At 40.3% G+C, this 23,182-nt stretch overlaps 1 protein-coding gene across 1 annotated transcript in view; it reads left to right on the top strand.

Moving 5' to 3' along the window:
- Nucleotides 1–23,182, top strand: part of LOC122802390 (E3 ubiquitin-protein ligase listerin-like) — a 1,831,112-nt gene that overhangs the window by 383,755 nt on the left and 1,424,175 nt on the right. Inside the window, exon 7 of the mRNA XM_044072016.1 lies at nt 19,779–19,926. Within this exon, the coding sequence (XP_043927951.1) occupies nt 19,779–19,926 (148 nt within the window). The remainder of the gene's footprint in view (nt 1–19,778; nt 19,927–23,182) is intronic.

Here is a 23,182-nt window from a genome sequence, read left to right as displayed (position 1 = left end):
CCAATGTCTTTGCTAAAACAGAAAATGCTTACAAGCTCAGAATGTCCTGAAAATAAGGAAATGCAGGATTTATTGCATGCAGCTGAACAAGTGGGAAAGCATACTTTGCAATGTGGTTTTGAATCATTAGTGGCTTCTTGCAGAGCCACAGTTAAAGGTTCTGTCATTTGAAGGCATGCTTGGTTAAAAGAACAAAGTTTAGATGATCATGTTAAAGCAAAATTGTTGGATGCTCCATTACAGCTTGATACTTTGTTTGGTGTTAAGGCAGAAGAGGTGTTAAAGAAGATGGAGGATAAAGCAAAATCAATGCAGACAGTAAAGGATTTCTTACAGGTTCAGCCACCCAGATTTAGCAGGAACTGGCCTTCTAAAAATTGGTCCTTTCCAGTGTCAGACAGGCCACAAAGAGGCAGATACAGACGCCCAAGAGGCAGATCTCGGCCCCAAGGCTCATACAGACCTAAACAATGGGGTGCTTCAGCCTCCAAAGGTGGAGAAGACAAATCACAACCTTATAGGAAACAGTCCCAATGACTTTCCTCTACCAATGCCAAGCACTTAACTTTTGACAGCACCCTTAGGGGGAAAACTAGCACTTTTCTCACAAAATTGGCAAATGATCACCCAGGACAAATGGGTACTGAATATTGTTTCCCAGGGTTACAGGTTCCACTTTCACTCCCTACCAAGGCCAAAAGGTATGCCAGACCTGCCACACAATCAATGGGCAGAGGCACAAAAACAAATTTCTGCTCTCATGGACATGAGGGCTCTTCAAAAAGTACAACCGCAAGAGCAGGGACAAGGATTTTACTCAAGACTTTTCTTGGTACCCAGAAATGACAAAGCTTGGAGACCAATACTGGACCTGTCTATTCTAAATACCTTCCTGGACGTTCCAAAATTCAGAATGTTGACACTGCAGCAACTTCTACCCATGCTGGGCAAGAAGGCTTGGCTATTTACTTTGGACCGCAAAGAGGAATACCTGCATATCCCAATCAGACAATCTTGCAGAAGATACCTCAGATTCATAGCTGGCTCAATGCATTACCAATTCTGTGCACTGCCCTTTGGCTTATCTACTGCGCCCAGGGTCTTCACAAAATGCCTGGCACCAGTAATTGCATTTTGTAGACAAAAAGGAATTCAAATATATCCCTACTTGGACGACTGCCCTATTCAAGCAGAGATCAAGGACATTCTACTAAAGCATCTGGCGTTTGTAAAAAGATTACTAATTTGCCTAGGGTACACAGTAAACGAAAAGAAATTAAAACTAGTGCCCACTCAAGAGATAGTATTTCTGGGTGCAAGCTTGCTTATCTCACGCCAGACAAACAAAGGCAACTGACTCATTACTTTCAAATGATGGCAACAAAGACCCAACTACCTGCAAGAAAAATTCTGCAGGCTTTGGGCTTCATGGCATCCTGCATCCTGCTAATTCCAGATGCAAGACTGCATATGAGGAAGCTACAATGGTATCTAAAAAGTGTTTGGACTCAACATTGCCACAGCCTGGAAACAATAATTACTGTCATTCCCTGCCTGCAACAAGAGTTTCGATGGTGGGCACTGGCCTGTCACCACAACAAGGGACAGCCTTTCACTTTACCCACAGCAAGGCAGACACTAACAACAGATGCATCGGATTATACCTGGGGAGCACACATGGCGGGAAAATGTATACAGGGCACGTGGCCCATGGACCAAATGCATCTTCATATCAATCAAAAAGAGATGCTAGCTGTACAGAATGCCCTGACAGCCTTCAAGGACCTACTACATCCAGGACAACTATTACTAAAGACGGACAATACTACAGTCATGTGGTACATAAGTAAACAAGGGGGCACACATTCCTACCCCTTCTGCAGGCAAGCCATGACTTTGTGGAACACAGTACATCTGCAAGCACAATTCTTACCAGGAAAGAAAAATACTCTGGCAGACGAACTAAGCAGAAACCTCATGGACCCGCAGGAGTGGAAACTAGATCCACAAGTCTTCAGCATGATAACAAAGAAATGGGGATGCCCAGACATAGATCTATTTGCCTCCCCTCACAACTGCCAACTACAGAGATTTTGCACAAGGACTTATCACTCTCAAGCAAGGAAAGTGGATGCTGTGTCATTCAGCTGGAAAACCCTAACAGTTTATGCCTATCCACCACTGCCTCTACTCTCCAAGGTACTCCTAAAAGTCAGACAAGAGAAGCCAAAAATTATTCTGATTGCCCCAGACTGGCCACGCCAGCACTGGTACCCAATCCTAAAGAGCCTGTCTCAAGGGCCAGCCTGGACTTTACCACAAATTCCTCATCTGCTGACCCAACAAAACAATTAGATCCTGCACAGACAACTCAGAACCTTAAATCTGGCTGCATGGTGAATAATATAGCCACTCAGAACACACCTCTCTCTAAAACTGTTATGGATGTCATTTTGGAAGCCAGGAGGCCCAACACCAGGAAATCTTATGCAGAAAAATGGAAGAGATTCTGTGCTTGGAACCAGGCACAAGGACTTTGAACCGCTTGTTCCAAATATTCCTCAGATTTTACAATACCTAACTGAGATGCTGGACAAAGGCCTATCCTTCTTATCAATTAAGATCCATGCCTCTGCCATTTCAGCTCATTACAATACGTAATGTCCTATTTTCTCTCATCCACTGCTAAGACAGTACCTCAGAGGGGCAAAAAACATAAGACCCCCAAGGAGAGCACCTATACCAACCTGGGACCTCAACTTTGTCTTGGAAAAGCTCACACTACCTCCTTTTGAGCCAGCCAATACAGCTGATATGAAATTCTTATCATGGAAAACTGCTGTGCTCCTAGCAATAACTTCAGCAAGAAAAAGTCTCAGAGTTACAGGCATTAATGGCAGTGGAACCTTTTATCATTTTTCATACGGACAGGGTTTCTCTTAGGACAAACCCAACATTTATGCCAAATGTGGTATCCAGTGTGACTCTTAACCAAACCATTCATTTACCGACATTTTATCCGAATCCTCAGAATAAAATGGAGAGACTTCTGCACTCTTTGGACATACACAGGCAGCTACGCTTCTACTTGGACAAAACAAAAGCTTTCAGGAAAACTGAGCAACTTTTTGTGGCATAAGCTGCAGGATCACAAGGAAAGGCTATTTCAAAGCAGACTATTTCAAAATGGATAGGACACTGCATTCGTTTCTGCTATGCACAGCATGGCAAATCAGTGCCTAAGAATATTAGGCCACATTCTACCAGGGCAGCAGCCACATCAGCAGCCTTTCTCAGAGGAATACCTACCAAGGAAATTTTGGAGGCTGCAACTTGGAGTTCAGTGCACACTTTTACCAAGCACTATCACTACCTCTTTACTCTAAATCCAGAGCAGGCTTTGCCACTGCAGTTCTGCAGGGCCTCATAGCCACTCCTAATCCTATTTAGACACAGCCGCCCAACCTCAGCTTTGGGATTCCACCCAAGTGTAATGACTGCAACAGTGAAACACGATGTACATAGTACAGTTGTGTACCTACCATAAATTTAGCCGTTCGAGTGTATTCACTGTTGCAGTCCAGGTTACCCTCCCACCATCCCCCTTTCATTGCTGGAAACTATCTGTACTTCTGTATTCTATACAACCTATGTGGTGTATTTGCTTGTAGAGGAAGGTAATGTTTATGTTAGTGCATGCATTTTTATTTGCAAATTTTTAGCCTACCCTTTTGGGGGCACCTGACATCTGAGGCAAGAAAAACTGAAGAAAATGGTGTTGGCTGCATCTTTTATACCCCTGGAGCAGTGACGTCAGGGAAGAGGTGACAGCAACCGACGCCGGACCAGGACTTTGAAATTCAGGCTGACTGCGGGTAGCCTGCCAGCAGGATAACCCAAGTGTAATGACTGCATCAGTGAATACACTTGAATATCTTCTGCTGCTTGCTACTTTAAAATGTTGTACTTTCCTCTTCAGGAAAGTTTTTTTTTAAAGCTAGGGGTTTGTGTTTTAATGGATTGCCATGAAACTGTACTTTACTTATAAATAGAAGCACCTCTTTTTTCAAATCAGTTTAAAAGGTATGTAAAGTAACTGAAATCCATTTTTTTCTGTTGAAAAATTGGGTTTATTTGACTTTTGTGTGGTTAGTAAAATATTTTGAAGTGCTTTTTATTGTGTTTTTTTGTGAAAAAGTGACTTTTAAAGACTTGTAATTTTTACCAGCATTTGCTGTGTGTCTTCCCCAGCAAAGAGGCACCATTTTCAGCTTGACCATGGAACAAACTACCGGTTCCACAGTTGGTCCTCTTCCATCCATAAAAAGAAAAAGTTAAGCAAACAGCCTTTGCCACCACAGCAGGCTAGCAATTTGCCTTAGCCACAGGTTGGTGACCCTGCTGTTGCCTTTTGTTGTTGTACCTCAAACTACTCATATTTTACCCTGGATCCCTCTGGTGTAGCATCTACAGCCTCTATGGACCAGTGATTAGCCACATCCGTTGTGGCTGTTGGTGTCCCCATACTGAGCAAGGGAGAGCCACTCATTTTGGTCCATAATGCCCTGCCTATCACTGGGGGAGCTGCTGCTGCTATTAGTAGCATGGTTTCACCCATTTCTCCTGTTAGAAAGAATCCGAAAACTAAGCACATGCCTACTCTACCTCAAATTTGGACAGAAGTAGTTTACTGGTTTTGGCTAAAGCTTTATTTCAGGCTATTGATCCTTCTTGTAAATAATTTCTGGTAAAAGGAGGAGGGATAGAAATTCAGGATTCTGAATCTGAGCAGGAAGATAAAGGGACAAAATGCAGGGTGTTCTCCTCAGATTTCTGATTCAGACTCTGAGGAGAGCTCAGTTTTTTTTCCTGTATGGATTTCTCTTTCTCTGAGACTATTTCTAGAATGTGCCAGTGTTTTCATTGGGAGAACACTGAGGTTTCGTAGTCCCTCAGAAAATGCCGCGAGTTGTTACAGAAAGAATTTGTAGAACCTACACACATTCCTTCTGTTCTGTCTGCTTTAGAGGATGTGTGTTTGTGTTAGTGCTTGCAGTTGTCCTGATAGTTAGCCAGCTGCCCCTGAAAAGGCAGATAGGATGTTTAAAGTTCCTTAGTCTTTTAAGTTTTATATACTATTCCCATACCTAACCCAGCAGCTATAGCTTCAATTGATCCCATTGCTGGTAAACACTTAGCTAATTCAAATGCTACGCTTTCTGGTAAGGATGGAAAATTGATATGTATGGGGAAAACGTGTATATTTCTGCAACTTTGATTTTCAGAATTATGAATTGTCAGGCCCATATGTTAAGGTTTGTTCTGACTAATTGTACAAGTATAAGGAATGTTTTATTTTCATTTTATTCTTGTGAGGAAACGTCTGCTTTAAATAACTCAAGTTTCTTTTGTTCCATATGTCACTATTCATTGTTTACTGTTTTGAGGAGGTTTGAAAGGCTGCATTCTCAGAACCTCCCAGATGTTAAAATGAGATTTTAAATTCCTCTTTGCAGAGAGAGTTAGATTGTTTCCCCTCTACTTCAGAGGTGATGGAAAAGGGTAATGAAAGGGGCAAGATGATACAGAGAATTTTTAAGATTTTTCATCCCTCCTTTTCCAGATTTTCTAAGGGAGTCTTATCCAGTTTTGGTAAAAAAAAAAAAAAAACAGAATAAACATTCTCAACAAAATATAGGTAAACAGATGTTTAAGAAGAAATGGCAAGGGGGTTCCAAAAAGGAGTCTTGAACCTCCCTCAACCAAGGACATTCCAGTTCTGAATGACATTCCAAGAGGCTTTGTGGCCTCATCCCACCCTGATCCCTTTTTTCCTTCCAGAAAGCCTTGCTCTCTATTTTTCTCTTTGGTAGCAGATAGTTTAAAAGAATGTGTTCTGAAGATCATTTACCAAGGTTACAGATGGCAGTGGGAGGAAATTCCTCTTTTCGCTTGAAGTCCATTTCTCATGCTCCAGACTAGACTCTTTTGTTTCTTCCTGTTCATCATCATATGCTGTCCCAAGGAGTGATAGAACCATTTCCTCCTTTCCAGGTGGGGTAGGGTTTTTTATTTAAGGATGCTGTTAGTGCCAGAGAAAGAAAATTCTTGGAGACCAGTTCTGGATCTTTCTTTCCTAAACCTGTTTATGATGGTGCCCAAATTCAAAATGATGCCTGTTCACAACTTGCTACCTCTTCTTTCAAGACTTAAAAGATGCATAGCATCACATGCCTATTCATCCAGACTTCAGACTTTTCTTAAGAATTTGTGTGCCTGTATCACATTATTACTTCTCTGCCTTGCCCTTTGGACTATCCATACCATCTTCACCAAGAGTGTTCACAAAGACTGTACAGTATTTGCAGTTATAGTGCATTGCAGGCTACAGGGTTTTCCACATTTTTCCATGTTTAGATATCTTGCTTATCTTTGCAGAGTTTCTGTTTGGAGTATCGGGGAATCTCTCTTGGGTGAGAGATTTCTTGCACAAGCAGTGATTCCAAGATAACATTCAAAAGTCTATCTTGACTCCTTCACATAGGATTGTGTTCCTGGGATGTCAGCTAGACACCTCAGCTCAAAGAGCTTTTCTTCACAGAAAAAATAGATCTATAGCTAGATCTATTTTGAAGGCTTTCCACTCAAACCATGGGCACTGCAAGGGAATACCTCAGAATTTTAGGTCTCATGCCTTCTGTAATTCTCATGATACCCCTGGCAAGACTCTTCCACACAAGAGTCCCAGCCTCAACATCCTTTGCCTTTTCAAATCCCAGTGCTGGGCTTGTCAGAAGAGAAATAATTTGGTGGAGGCAACAGCTGTTCTTAAATCTAGGTCCCCTCTCCCTCACTGTTACAAATAAGTTTGTCACCACAGATGCCTTGGATTTTACTTATGGAGCAGTTCCAGTAGAGATAAAGTGCAGGCTGTGTGTGACACCAAGAACAGACACAGTCACATAAATATCAAAGAAATGCTTGCTCTGATCAGGCCAGTCAACTCTGAATCATCTTTGTTCCCCAGGACCTCTTCAAGTTGTTTTAGACAATACCATAATCATGTGGTAGATTAACAAGCAGGAGGGAACCAGGTTGTATCCCTTTTGCAGACTAGCCATGTTAGCTTGGGATATTGCTTCACAGTACAGTCTCATTCTACACACATCCTACATTCTCTCAGAGCAAAACTGTGTGGCAGACAAGCTGAGTAGGATCAGGCAGACCATTATTAATGGAAACTAGATTGAGGGGGTCTTCAAAGATCCATCTCTAGGGAGTTCCTCACATTAGATTTTATTTACCTCCTATCTGAACAATCACTTGGCAAGATTTTGTTCCAGGACTCCATTCAAGAAGGCCTGGAAGACAAATATCTTTTCTTCTTCTAGTACAGGAATGTTCCTGTGTGCTTTTCCACCCTTTCCATTGATTTCCAGGGTACATTTTGAAGAATCCCCCCCACCCCAAGATCATTGTGGTGACTCTTATGGCCCAGGTAACTGTGGTTCTCCCCTCTTTTGGAAATGGCTAGTGGCAATTACTACAAGCTTCCTTACAGACTGGATTTGCTCACACAAGAATAGGGGTGTCTGATACACCTCAACATCAATCCGCTTCACTGAGGGCATGCACTACTGGAAGGAAGAAAGCTTACTACAAGAAAAATCATGTATTAGCAAATGGTAAAGGTTTTTAGTTGGTGCCAAGAACATAACTAGCATGCATTCAGAGGTGGTAGTTCTGTGGTTTTGCAATGTTTGCGTGAGTTGCTATCAGATGGCCTTTTCTTATTCCACTTTCAAGGTTCATAAATCGTCCATTTCAGCATGTGTGCCCATGAATCTTCCTCTCTCAATGTACTCTCATGTGAGAATGTTTTTGAAAGGGATTTTACACAAGAGGGCTCCAAGTAAACCAGAGGCCCCTCCTTGGAATCTTCATTTTGCTTCATTTGAACCAAGTAACTTGACTGACTTGAGTTTTTTTTTTTTAACATGGAAAACAGTTTTACTGATTGCACTAACCTTTGCAAGAGGGGTATCTGAGTTTCAAGCTCTTAAAGTGAGTCAAACCTGTCACATTTTTCATAGGGACAGGGTTTCTTTAAGAATCCTTCTTTTATGCCTAAAGTGGTATCTGAGTTTACTTTAAATCAAGCTATCAATCTCCCCGTTTTCTTTCTTGTACTTTAAAATGAGGGAGAAAGGGTACTGCATATCTTGGATGTTCACAGACAACCCTGATGCTGGCTTGAGAGAACTAAATCGTTCATATCTTTGGATCAGTTGAGGTCCTTCCATGTCACTGTTGCAGTATTTCTTACCAAAGGGATTCCCTACCAAGGGTAGCCCAACGTCCAGCAAGTATACTGAAGCCTTAGGATTTTATAGACATCGTATTTCACTCGTATGCTCCCCACTCAAGGAGTAGGGCATTAAGGTGACGTACATACCTCCGAAATGAATAGTCCCAGGAGGAACAACAGTCCTAGGAAGGAGGAGGAGCATATACATGCAGAAGGGGAAGGAGGGGGAGGGAGTGAATGCTCAACAGTAAAGAGAAGGACATACTTTTATGGTGAGATTTTACACAACTGTACTATGTACTTCCACATTACTGTTGCAGTATTCCTTACCAAACGGAGAATGCGAATGCTTAAGAGGAAACTTGGGAGGAGGAAGGCTGAGAAGAGCCTTCAAGAAAACCATACAGGATAGCTCTGGCAAAGCTCCCTGGACAACCAAATTGTTTTTCTGGGATGTCTGATACATTCTGCCATGAGAAAAGTCTCAACAATTCTTCCTGAGCCCCTTTGCATGTTTCTGGGTTTTTCCAGCCAAAGCCAAGGCAGCTGCAAGGGAATTTCCCAGGATTTTCAGGTCCATAGCATTCTTAATTTGTGTGCTTTCTGTGATCAAACTCCACATGAGGAAACTCCAGTAGTAACTCTGGTCATTCTAGATTCAACATTTTCATTCTTTATGTTTTCAGATCACTGTTGTATTTGTAAAATGAGAAATTGTCTAGTGGGTGGACCAGATCTCTTGAAGTCCAGGTCTCCCATTCTCCCTTTCGAAACCTCTTCAGTCTGTCACCACAGATGTATCAGACCTGGTGTTGGGGAGTGATCTGCTGCACAGATTATACACCATAGTGATGTATTATATAAACAAACACAATGTTACCAGAGCATACCCGTTTTGCTGACTTGCTGTGATAGTTTGGGAGATAACAATTCGGTTCAGTTTGACTGTCCAGGCTTCCTATGTTCTGTGACAGCAAAACCTGATTGTACATAATGTAAGCAGGACCAGAACAGACCCTCATGAATGGAAACTTTATCCTGGGGTCTTCCAAGAATCAGTCCCAACTGTGAGGAGGAATACCTTAAGTAGATCTATTTGCCTTCTCTCAGAATAATCACTTAAGGAAGTTCTGCTCCAGAGCTCATTGCAAATGGGCCTGGAAGATCAATCCCTTTTTATTCCCATAGGCGGGAACATTTCTGTATGTTTTTACACCGATGTTCGTCGTGTTTCACTGTTGCAGTCATTACACTTGGGTTATCCTGCTGGCAGGCTACCCTCAGTTGGCCAGAATTCCAAAGTCTAGGTCCGGCGTCTGTTGCTGTTGCCTCTTTCCTGACGTCAGTGCGCCAGGGGTATAAAAGATGCAGCCCACGCCATTTTCTTCAGTCTTTCTTGCCGCGTGGTGCCCGAAGTATAATCAGGTCGCAAGTGCCAGTCGGCCGATTCCTGAGATTTTCGTGTACGAATTTCAGATCTGAAGTCTTCATTAAAAGCTAAGTACCCCGTTGGGGAAACTTTTTTCTTGCTCCAGACTGATGTCAGAAAAAGTTAATAATTGTATTTCTTGTGGGAAGCAAATACCTCATAAGGACTTTCATTCTTACTGTATTCCTTGCCTAGGCCCTGACCACGACGTTGCTATTTTGGCAGAAGATTTAATTATACGATGTCGTTGGATAGCCATCCGACTACCAGAATTCACAAGAAACGCAAAGAAAAAGAAAAGGACAGGCATCCGAGGTCCAAAACCGACGACGAGGCTTCTTCTAATCCAGTCACCGGTTCTCAGTGAGGCACCTTCGCAGCCCCTGACGCCCGCTACTTTAGACCCGCAGGCCGCTACCGACTCCCACGTGGAGTCGACTAGGCCACTGGACGCTCAAGGTATTGGACCTTCGGAGACTATTCCCTCAGATGGGTCCGGAGCCGCTGAGCAGGCATCGGCTTCAGAGGGTGTTTTCAGACCTACTCAGTTATACATTAAAACGGCTTCAGCTTCAAAGGCAAAGACTAAAGCACCTTTAAAGACAAAGAAACAAGTACAACAGCCTCATGGTCAGACCTCCATGCCAAAAAAACAGATGCTCAAAATGGCTGAAAGACTTAATTACTTTGATCAGGGGTTCCCACCCCCCTCCTGATAAAAGGCCTAGGCAAGAGACAGAATATGAATCTTCAGATCAGGTTTCCATTTCATCTGAATCCTTCTCTGATCAGGAATACTCTCTTCCTCCCTATGAGGATTCTGATGCTGAAGAATCTATCCCTTCAGCCTCTCCTCCTGAGGATTACTCTTTTGGGGAACCTTGCATACCATGAGGGAGCATTTCTACTGGGAGAGCAAAGATTTTTCAGAATCTAAGAAAAGGCTCAGAGACTTCCTTTTACTACCACAACACAGGCCCCTAGCTATTCCACCTGTGTTAGACTTTGTAGATGATGTATTTTCAGAGTCCAGTCTGACCCCTGACTCCTTACCTCCAGCTCCTGTTAAGCCGGACAGGTACTACAGGGTTCCTGACTCTCATAAATTCCTTTTCAAAAACCCTACTGCTGACCCAGAAACTATCTCTCAGGGTCCCAAAGGGGTCAAGGCTTCCGCTGCAAAAAACCCTACCCCCTCTGCAGGGATTCTAAGACATTGGACAGATAGGGAAAAAATATTTACACTTCTGCTACCTTGGCTATAGTCAGCTTCATATGCTCAAATATCAGCAATATATTATGTCACTGCTTAAACAGAAAATGTTGGTAAATTATGACTGTGCAGAAAACAAAGAAATGCAGGATTTATTGCATGCAGCTGAACAAGCTGGAAAGCATACTTTGCAGTGTGGTTTTGATTCTTTGGAGGCCTCCTGCAGGGCCGCTGTTATGGGTTCTGTCATCAGGAGGCATGCTTGGTTAAAGGAACAAAATCTGCATGATCATGTCAAAGCAAAATTATTAGATGCTCCATTACAGCATGATACCTTGTTTGGTGTTAAAGCAGAAGAGGTGTTAAAGAAAATGGAGGACAAAGTTAAATCTATGCAAACGGTTAAGGATTTCTTACATAGGATTACCACCTGTCCCACTTTGCGAGGGACAAGTCCCTCTTTGGGCAGTTGTATCCTGCAAAAAAATTGTAAAAATGGCAAATGTCCTGAGATTTTAGGTCGACAATATTTCCTATATTTTATGTAATAGTTGCATAAAACAGTTATTCTGTATCTGAAACACCTAAATGTTATAAGAAACAGAATAAGCAACTAAAATGCTACAAGAATAAGCTTTTATTTAGGCAAAAAAAAGAAGTTCTGTTCTTTACTGGCAGCAGGTATGTTTCGGCCTGCAAAATCTGACGTTTGTACTGAAAATGTCCCACTTTGGGCATTTGAAAAGGTGGCAACCCTATTCTTACAGGTACAGCCTCCAAGATTTAGCAGACACTGGTCTACAAAGAATTGGTCCTTTCCAGTGTCAGACAATACAGACGCCCAAGAGGCAGATCCCAGCCCCAAGGTTCGTACAGGTCTAAACAATGGGGTGCTTCTACCTCCAAAAGTGGTGAAGACAAATCACAGCCATACAGGAAACAATCCCAAAGACTTCCCTCTGCCTGCACCAAGCACTTATCTTCTGGCAGCACCTTTAGGGGGAAAACTAGCACTTTTTTCACAAAATTGGCACATAATATCCCAGGACAAATGGGTCCTAGACATAGTGTCACAAGGCTACAAGTTTCACTTCCATATCCTGCCAAGGACAAACGGTTGGCCAGACCTGCCAAAACATCAATAGGCAGAGGCACAAAAGCAGGTCTCATCCCTCATGGACATGAGGGCCATTCAACAAGTACAAGAGCAAGAGCAGGGATAAGGATTTTATTCAAGACTGTTCTTGGTACCAAGAAAGGACAAGACCTGGAGACCTATACTGGGCCTATCTATTCTAAACACATATCTGGATATACCAAAATTCAAAATGTTGACTCTACAGCAACTACTGCCCATGCTGGACAAGAAGCCTTGGCTTGTGACTTTAGACCTAAAAGAGGCATACCTGCATGTCCCAATCAGACAAACATGCAGAAGATACCTCAGATTCAAAGCTGGCTCAATGCACTACCAATTTTCTGCATTGCCCTTTGGCTTATCTACTGTGCCCAGGGTCTTCACAAAGTGCCTGGCACCAGTAATTGCATTCTGCAGACAAAGAGGAATACAAATATATCCTTACTTGGACGACTGCCTTATTCAAGCAGAGAACAAGGACATTCTACTACAGCATCTGGCGTTTGTAAAGAGATTTCTAACAGGCCTAGGGTATACACAGTCAACAAAAAGAAATCAAAACTAGTACCCTCTCAAGAGATCATATTCCTGGGTGCAAGTTTAAATACAACTGCCCAGATGGCTTATCTCACGCCAGACAAACAAAGGCAACTGACTACCTATTTCAATCTGTTGGCAACAAAGGCCCAGTTATCTGCAAGAAAAATTCTGCAGGCTTTGGGCTTCATGGCATCCTGCATTCTACTAATTCCATATGCGAGACTGCATATGAGGAAACTTCAATGGTACCTAAAAAGTGTTTGGACTCAACATTGCCACAGCCTGGAAACAATAATTACCCTCATCCCCTGCCTGCAACAGGTGTTTCAATGGTGGGTGAAGGCTTGTCACCAGAACAAGGGACAGCCATTCACTTTACCCCCAGCATTAACAACGGATGCATCAGATTATGCCTGGGGGGCCCACATGGCAGGAAGATGTATTCAGGGCACATGGTCTGCAAACCAAATGCATCTACATATCAATCAAAAAGAGATGCTAGCTGTTCAGAATGCCCTGACAGCCTTCAAGGACCTACTTCATCTGGGACAACTACTGATAAAGACAGACACCACGGTCATGTGGTATATAAACAAGCAGGGAGGCACTCATTCTTACCCCCTTTGCAGACTAGCCATGACTTTGTGGGACACAGCATTGACTTACCAAGTACATCTGCAGGCACAATTCCTGCCAGGAAAGATAAATACTCTGGCAGACGAACTAAGCAGAAACCTCATGGATCCCCACAAGTGGAAATTGGATCCACAAGTCTTCAGCATGATAACAAGGAAATGGGGATGCCCGGATTTAGATCTATTTGCCTCTCCTCACAACTACCAACTAAAAAGATTCTGCACAAGGACTTATCACAGACTAGCATTAAAAGTGGACGCCCTATCTTTCAGCTGGAAAAGCTTAGCAGTATATGCCTTTCCTCCACTACCTCTCCTCCCCAAAGTACTCCTAAAGGTCAGACAAGAGAAGCTAAAGATTATACTGATTGCCCCAGACTGGCCCCGCCAGTACTGGTATCCAATCCTAAGGAACTTGTCTCAATGCCAGGCTTGGGCCTTGCCTCAAATACCTCATCTACTATCCCAACAAAACAATCAGATCCTGCACAGCCAACTAAAGACCTTAAATCTGGCAGCATGGCTGGTAAGGTAGTCATACATGATGCGCCTCTCACTAAAGCTGTGATGGATGTCATTTTGGAGGCCAGAAGGCCTAGTACCAGAAAATCTTACACTGGAAAACGGAAGAGATTCTGTGCTTGAAACTAGGCACAAGGAATTGACACGGCTGTACCAAATATTCCACAGATTTTGCAATACTTAACTGAGATGCTGGACAAAGGCCTGTCCTTTTTATCAATTAAAATTCATGCTTCTGCCATTTCGGCTCATTACAATACAGAGCCACCAATCTTTTCTCATCCTTTGCTAAGGCAGTACCTCAGAGGAGCCAGAAACTTAAGGCCCCCAAGGAGATCACCACTACCTGCATGGGACCTCAATTATGTCTTGGAAAAACTTATCCTGCCTCCTTTTGAGCCAGCCACTACAGCTGATATAAAGTTTTTATCTTGGAAAACAGCTCTGCTCCTAGCAATAACCTCTGCAAGACAAGTCTCAGAGCTACAGGCACTCATGGCTGTGGAACCCTTTATCATTTTTTATCCAGACAGGGTTTCTCTGAGGACAAACCCGACATTTATGCCTAAGGTAGTGTCCAGTGTGGCCCTTAACCAAAATATTCATCTGCCTACTTTTTATCTAAACCCACAGAATAAGGGGGAAAGAATTCCACTTTCTTTGGACATACACAGACAGCTACGCTTCTACTTGAACAGAACCAAAGCTTTCAGAAAGACAGAGCAACTACTAGTGGCATATGCTGCAGGATGACAAAGAAAGGCCATCTCAAAGCAGACTGTTTCAAAGTGGATAGGCCACTGCATTCGTTTCTGCTATTCACAACATGGCAAGCCAGTGCCTAAGGGCATTAGGCCACATTCAACCAGAGCAGCATCCACTTCAGCAGCCTTCCTCAGTGGAGTGCCAACCAAAGACATTTTAGAGGCTGCTACCTGGAGTTCAGTGCACACCTTTACAAAGCACTATCATTTACCACTCTACTCTAAATCCAGGGCAGGCTTTGCCACTGCAGTTCTGCAGGGCCTCATAGCCGCTCCTAATGCTTTTTAGCTCCAGCCTCCCAACCATAGCTTTGGGATTCAACCAAAGTGTAATGACTGCAACAGTGAAACACAAAGAACATAGTACAGTTGTGTACACTTACCATAAATGTAGATGTTCGAGTGTATTCACTGTTGCAGTCCAGGTTACCCACCCACCATCCCCATATCTTTTCTGGAACTTATCTGCACTTCTCTAATCTATACAACCTATGTGGTGTATTTGCTTGTAGATAAAGGTATAATATATTTTGGTTCAGGCATGTTTTTATTGGCATATTTTTAGCCTTCCCTTTTGGGGCACCTGACATCTGGGGCAAGAAAAACTGAAGAAAATGGCATCGGCTGCATCTTTTATACCCCTGGCGCACTGACGTCAGGGAAGAGGCGACAGCAACCGACTCCGGACCTAGACTTTGGAATTCTGGCCGACTGAGGGTAGCCTGCCAGCAGGATAATCCAAGTGTAATGACTGCAACAGTGAATACACTCAAACATCTACATTTATGGTAAGTGTACACAACTGTACTTTTCCACTGATATCCAGTAGGTAGTGTTGACTTCTTTTTGGACCATGCAACAGTTCTCCATTTTTTTCAGTTTGACTAAGAGCACTTACCACAGCCTTCCTCACAGATTGGATTTGCTCACATAAGACAGGGATTTGATGCACCCCATCCTAAAAACTCTTCAGCTGATTGCCTGGATGTTATAATTCTGGTACCTTTTATGCACCTTCTTTCTGAGGGCATGCAGCAAACAGTAATGGAGGAAGGGAAAAAAATCTGCTACTAGAAAATCTTATATATGCAAATGGAGATATTCTAGTTGGTGCCAGTGCAGGAACAGAACCCTCTTCAGGCTTGACTGCTTCTGGTTTTGGTTATTTGTGTGGGTTACTGTCCTCTGACCTTTCTTATTCTGAAATCAAGGTTCACTTGTCATTCATTTCTGCTTGTCTACCCATAGATTTCCCCTTTCTAACCATCCTCTATTTAAACAGTGTTTGAAAAAGAGTATTGCGCATCTGTCCACCTTGAAAAAGCAGTTAGCTCCTTCTTGAGATCTTAACTTTGCATTTGAGAAGCTTACTCTTCCATTTGAACCAGCTCATCAGACTGAGTTGAGGTTCTTAATATGGAAGACTGTGTTACTTTCCTGACAGAAGTCAGAGCAATGAAATCTTTAATTAAAAGCTGTTATAGTGAGTCAGCTTTACCTTGCTTTTCATAAGGACATGGTTTCTTTGAGAACTAACTCTTCTTTTTATGCCTTAATTGGTCTCAGAGTTTACTTTAATCCAGACTATTAATCTTCCTGTCTTTTGAGAAACCAAGAACAAGGGAGAAACTATTCTTCACTTTGTACCTCCGATACTATCTAGAGAAAATGCAAGCTTACTGTGAAGATAAGAGTAAAGGACAACCCGTGCCAAAGCAGATTGTTTCCATATGGTTGTCTCATGCTGTTAGCTTTTGTTATACTTAGCTTAATAAGAAACATACAGGCAGGGTTCGGGCTCATTCCACAAGGGCTTTGGTTTCTTTGGTGGCTCGCTGGAAAGAGGTGGTCACTATTTAGACATGTCTTGGAGGTAGTAACTTGATCCTTTGTACATACTTTTCCAAAGTACTACAGACTGGATTCCTTTTTCAGGTCCAGAACAGGATTTGCTAGGACCATTCTCCACGAGCTCCTGGGTTCTTAATTTTTTTTTTCTTCTCCCTTCTTAGTATAAGCTGTGGTAATTGAACCAAATAGCTTAGGCCACTGCAATAGTGATTTAATGCTGACTATAGCGGTTGTATAAGTTTACTTACCTCAACAGTTGATATTCTAATAGATCACTACTGCAGTAGCTGTCATTTTCTCAATCCTCCTTATTTTGGTGGTTTTCCTTTTGCATTGCTTGGGTGTGGATGTATATAGATTCTTATGTGTGTAGTTTGCTGCTGGGTTTGTTTTCTAGCATTATCCTTTCAGAGTTCTTGCCCTTCTTTTTCTTAGCAAAAAAAAAAAAAAAGTAAATTGGCATTCTAACTTGGGTATATTGGATCTCCCTTGGAGATCCTGACATGTAGTGTGTGTGGAATGGGCTCTTAAGCATGAACGCATGTTTGTCCTTCAGGTAGGACCCAAATAAATAATCTACTACAACATTGATGATCTATTAGAAAATCTTTATCATCATCAACTCCCTTTTTCCACAAACAGGCAGGGTGTGGCATGAACTGTTGCCATTTTCTCTCGATTCATTGACACTCTCCTACTTCCTTCCAAAATCCTGCTTGACTGTGTCAGGTATTGCCTCACACAATCCATCCGTTTCTTTGCTGGATACCCTCATTTTCTCTCGTGTCTTTCTGTCTGCCTCATCAATTGTGCCCGAAACACTGTGAGATATACATCCTGTCAGAAATCTTTCCTATCAGATTCCAAAGTGCTGCTGCGAGAGTTCCAAAGACACCAGATGCTAGTTTGTGGATGATATCACCTCTGGTCACCTGACTGTGGTACAATATACACACACAGCTTTGCTAAGATCTGTGACAGCATCTAAAAGCTATAATACTTTCCACCCTTCCAGGGTTCTTTGATAAACATTTAGTCAGTTACAACAATACAACTTAATATACTTTCTATCTGTATTGTATTCTTATATATATATATATATATATATATATATATATATATATATATATATATATATATACACACACACACAGCAGAACCTACTGTTGATGCTTTTTTAACACAAGTAACTTTACAAATATATTTTAAGTCAAACATCTGTACAAGTCAGTGTGATGGTCAAAGAAAAACTTCTTTACAAATCTCCAGCTAGCTATGCTGGCATATGTACACGTGTTCTCCCCTATTCTCCCTGGCACAGGTAGCACTGCCTCATAACATCACAGACCCAGTCGGACTTTTGTAAAATGAATAAATATCTAAATAAATAGAACATGTACTATTACTATGTTAATTACACAAATGTACTGTTCTGTGTACATATTTTAGGATGCAAATAATATTGACACTATGGAAATTCATCCTTTTGTTGGGGTTATTAAATCTAGAGTAATTACACCATGTTCAACAGCCTTATGCAGCAAGTTATTAAATTTGCACTTAAAAAGTCAACATGATTGAAAACCACCTGATGTTAAAAAGAGAGATAATTCAAATGTTTATTTGCTTCAACATGGTATTGATCTCTGCTCCAAACCACCTTAGGCCCTCCCTTATCAGCATTAGTAAATATAATATCTGAACTTTTTGCAAGATTTCAGAACTATAATTTCATCATAAATAAGTTGTTTTCCTTAATTCATGTAACATGTAGGTAAATGATGAAATATTTACATTTGTAAGTTTAGCCATCTTTTTATTAGATTTTACACATTTTGTTATTGAAGGTAAGTAGAGACTTTTTTTATAGACTTTTGGTTCTGGACAGATAAATTGATGTTTTCAGTCTTTGAACCAATAAATTCATTGTATGTAACATGCATGTTATGGAAAAGACTTACTTCCTGGCTGCTTTTACCTTAGGCAGAAGGATTTCGGTTACAAGCTCTTATGTAAACCACCTTACTTTTTTGTATTTCACTATAAAAGGGTGTCATTGATAAAAGTTTTGGCATGAATAGTTGATCCGTTATTAGCACTTGCTTTGAATCACTCTGTACAGTTAGCAGAGTTTTACCCAGACTGACATAATGATGGAGAAATTTGCATATGCATTTTGTCCACAGGCAGCTTGGATGTTACAAAAAGAAAAATTAATTTAGATAAGCTGACCAGCTTTTTATCATATTCAAGACAGGAAAAAAAGGCATATCAGTAAACAGATTTTGTCTAAATGGTTGTTCCACTGTATTGCCTTTTACTGTGATATGTTTAGTAATTTCTGTAAAGCAGAACGATAGCATATTCCAGTAGAGCAATAAGGCAGATCAGCAGCATATTTCAGAAGTACTCTTGCATGAGATGTCTTAAAAGGTTCCACATGATTGCTATCCATACCTTCACAAATCATAGCATTTGGAATCATAGTCCAAAGATAGGATAGAGGTTGGCATGGTTGTACTACCGAGGATCCTGTACCCGTTCGCTTCCTATGGTGCATAATACCACCGCACGGGAATGTACCCAGATTATGGCTTACATTTACAGTGACCCTTTCTTTTTGAAGAAAATACTATGGCTGTGTAGGATACATCTTTGTGGAGAGATTTCTGTAACAGTAACGCTACACTCCCCTCTGCCTCTTTAAGAAAGTTGTCCTTTGTTTATTTATAGGTATTTTATTAGAATTTTAAATAGTTATTGTCTTACTAGGTACTATAATACTATATTTGTTGTAGTTTGCAGTGGTTTACTGTAAACTTACTTCTGCATGAGGTCCAGCAAGGGCTTGAAAAAGCGATAAAAGCTTCTGGCAGTGGTGTTTATATACAGATGCCTCTTACACCAATTAAGGTTATTTGGAATGCTGGTGCAAGACCAGCTTTGCCCAACTTGGAGATGAAGGCACAAATGCTGAAAGCTGTGGCGGGGAGAACCTTACATAAGGAGGGTAAACCAAATGTTTGTTACAGTGGCCTTTCCTTGAATATCTGTTGATATGATATGCTGTGTGAATTCTTTACTACTAGAAGGCATTTATTGACATTCATTGGGTCTTGCAACCCATGTTGGAATTACTGTCGACTCCACTGTGTATGTATATATAATTATGTATTTATATTGCTTGTATAATATTATAACATGAAATCGCTAAACATAGATTTACAGTTTCATTTTTGTCTGTTTATTTTATATAATATAGTATTGATTTTACTTTCATTTAATAACATTCTTTGTTGAGGACAGGAAGTTAATAAATTGCATAGCAAAGTATTTTCCTATAATTTGTAACAAGATAATTTTGCATTTTGCTATTAGGTTGTCGAGTGGGCGTGCTTTGATGAGCCATTCTGAGTGCTCAGCAATCATTGCTGCAACCATGGAGTGTTTGCAGTATACTTTACTTCAAAACTCAGGTGAAAAAGAAGAAGAAACAAAAGTTCAACAAATGCTGGTGAATGATCATGTAAGTCTTACGATTATCTGCCTGAGAATTTGCTTTGAACCAATAGTTTTGCTTGGGCTTTGTTAACAAGACGAGAACTGCTTTGACAAGAGTTTATCGCAAACTGGAGCTGTACAGTGTTATTAACCTTTAGTTTTAAGCAAAATGAATACAGGTTTTGAGAACTAGATTACAGTGTGCTTAACAGTTTGTTTGCAGGGCTTGTGATTACAAAGGAATCACTTGACTTTAATGTTCCTGTTAAAACATACTGTATATTAGTATGTTAGTCTTGGCCAACTATTCTAAAATTAAGTTGGCAAATTAAAACACTTCTTCCTCTTATTCTTTCACTTCTTATAATTTAAGGTACTTTGCAGAGTGGTACCCACATATTTTGGAACAGTTTTGTGAAAGTGTAGGGTACTTTCATAATTTGCAAGTTATTAAAATTAGTTTAAAGTGTATCACAATGAAAATGCCAAGGCAATTCAACGAAGCAGCCAAGATATCCCACGTAGTTTAAAAGCATATACTTTATTCGATAAAAGTGCACACGGTAAGCGCTTCCACTAAAACAGCTTCATCAGACCATATAACAGCACCATAGAACTAAGTTCATTTTAAACAATTCAAAATAAATAATGGTCCAATCAAAATCCAAGCAATAGTTAATTGCTGTGCTCTCTTAAAGAAGTAACCATAAACAAATTCTAAAAACTGTTTCCATAAAAAATGTTCATATAAATGTATACCTAAATACAAAATAACAAAATACACCATGAGGATGTAAAAATACATATATCCTATACTACAATTATTATTTACTAAAGCTACTGTGCTCTCTTAGACAGATTACACTGAAAAATATATATGGAGTGCTCTTAAGGCTATTCCCATAAGAAATCTAATCAAATACATGGTGGCATAGTGCACAATAAATGTGCAAAATCTGGACACAAGGGCAATAGTAAACTATATGAGGTTGTATAAATGTAGATATCCTGTACATTTACATGAATACATGTATTGATATATATGTTAATATGTACAGATACATATCTTATATATGTTGTTAAACATGAACATTTACATAAACACCTCACTTCCTTATTCTTCGTTTTTTAAATGGGGTTTAATAGAGGCCTTCTCATTTAGGCCACTTCCCCTATCTGCCCTGAGTGTTATAATCCATTTGTTTTCTCTATACTCAGTATGGTTCCTAATGTCACCTTTACGAATACTAGGAATAATAACCTCTATAGCCCTAAATAAAAAATGATGATTATCACCATGCCTGCTGACATGTTTTGCAAGTGCATTATTATCAGCCTGTTTCCTGATGTTATAGAGATGTTCTCGAATCCTATCTTTAAATGGTCTATTTGTTTTCCCAACATAGAAACAATGGCATAGCTGACACTCTGCCAAATAGACCACATTCGAGGTTCTACATGTCGCATCAGCATTAAATATGAATTCCCTGTGTATATCCGGATGACAAAATTTATGTTGTGTCTCAATATAAGCACAAAAATTACAGTCACCACAGGGAGTTGTATGACCTGGACTAATAGAAGTCATAAAACTATTCTGATAACATATTAATCTCTTCAAGTTTTTCCTGTTCCTATAAAGAAATCTTGGATATTCTCCTACAATACCTTTAATATCTTTGTCTACCTGAAAAATAGACCAGTTTTTACTAAAAATGGTTCTTAAATCTTTATTATCTGAAGTATAAAATAACGGTACCTTAAGAAAAGTATTTTCAGTACGTTCATCTGAAATTACTAAATTTACTGAAGGGTTAGTAGGACCAAAATATGGTGCTGCTATACCCTGTCTCAATGTGTTGATGTCATTAAAGGACTCAGCAACTTCTTCCTTATTATATCCTCTAGCCAATAGCTTATTTCCCAATTCTCCAAGTTCATTTTGAAAGCAATCATCCATTGGATTCAACCTTGAGGTCCTCATACCTTGACCTCTAATAAGGTTCTTAAATATATATCCTGGATGCATGCTAGTCCTGAATAACAGAGAATTCCTATAACAACTTTTTCGGAAGACACCTGTGTTAATAAGGCCATTCGGTAATTTTTCAATGTAAAGGTCTAGAAATTCTATACGTGTAGCAGACCAATTCAGAGTAAATTTTAAACAACTCATAAGTGAATTCATAGTATGATGGAAGGCAAATAGTTCATCCACATTACCTTTCCACAAAAGGAAAAGGTCATCGACAAAACGTCGATAGAACAAAACTTTAGACTTAAATTCCTTAGTCTCAAACAAAACAGTATTCTCCCAGTGTGCCAAAAACATGTTGGCATAACTATTTGCGCATGGGGTTCCCATAGCAACCCCATCACACTGGAAGAAAAATTCATTATTAAATATAAAAATATTATTCTCTAATACTAATTCTAGAAAGAGTGTAATTAAATCTATTTGAACTAAGGTCAAATCACTATGTTGCTGTAAATATTTTTGCACAAAGTGAATACCAAGGTCATTTGGTATCATTGTGAATAGGGATTGTACATCTAAAGTTACGAACAAAATGCCTTCTAAATCTTTGAGACCCTTAACATAATCGTAAAGGTTGATTAAAAATTGCTTAGAGTCACTAAGTATAAATTCATTAGAGTTAATCACTGGTCTTAGATGTTTTTCTACGTATACAGAAAGGGGTTCAGTTACCCAACTTCCACCTGCTACAGTGGATCTCATAGGTGGGTCAGTTGGATTTTTGTGCACTTTAGGTAGCCCCTGAATTATAGGAATAAGTGGATTCATAACAGCAAGATATTCATAGGTTTCTTTAGTGATCAAACCTCCATCAAACACATCTTTTAAAGATCTATGTACTAATGCAATAATTTTAACAACATCCTCATCCATTATTCTCTTATAAAACTTGATGTCATTAAGGAGGCTGGCCATCGCTCTATCATAGTGAACTCTATCCATGATAGTAATTAAGCCCCCCTTATCAGCAGGTTTGATGACAATAAACTGATTCTGCTGTAAATCACTTAGTGCCTTCCTTTCTCTATGACTGAGATTATGCCTATTTCTGTTACTGGTATTCGAACAAGTACTATCAAAATATTTAATTAGTTCGTCCTCAGTTAACTTCAAATAAGCATCCACTAAGGGATGATTTATAGGAACAAAGTTACTCAGTTTTGTCAAATGAAAACCCGGAGCTTGAAATGTATTACATGTATCTCTAACAGTGGTACCATAAAGCATTCGAAGAATAATATTT

The sequence above is a fragment of the Protopterus annectens genome, chromosome 5.part0, assembly GCF_019279795.1.
Source record: "Protopterus annectens isolate FY-2018-M chromosome 5.part0, PAN1.0, whole genome shotgun sequence".
NCBI classification, from domain to species: Eukaryota; Metazoa; Chordata; order Ceratodontiformes; family Protopteridae; genus Protopterus; species Protopterus annectens.
Note: the sequence above shows the minus strand (reverse complement) of the source record. Positions and strands in the feature narration are given on the sequence as shown.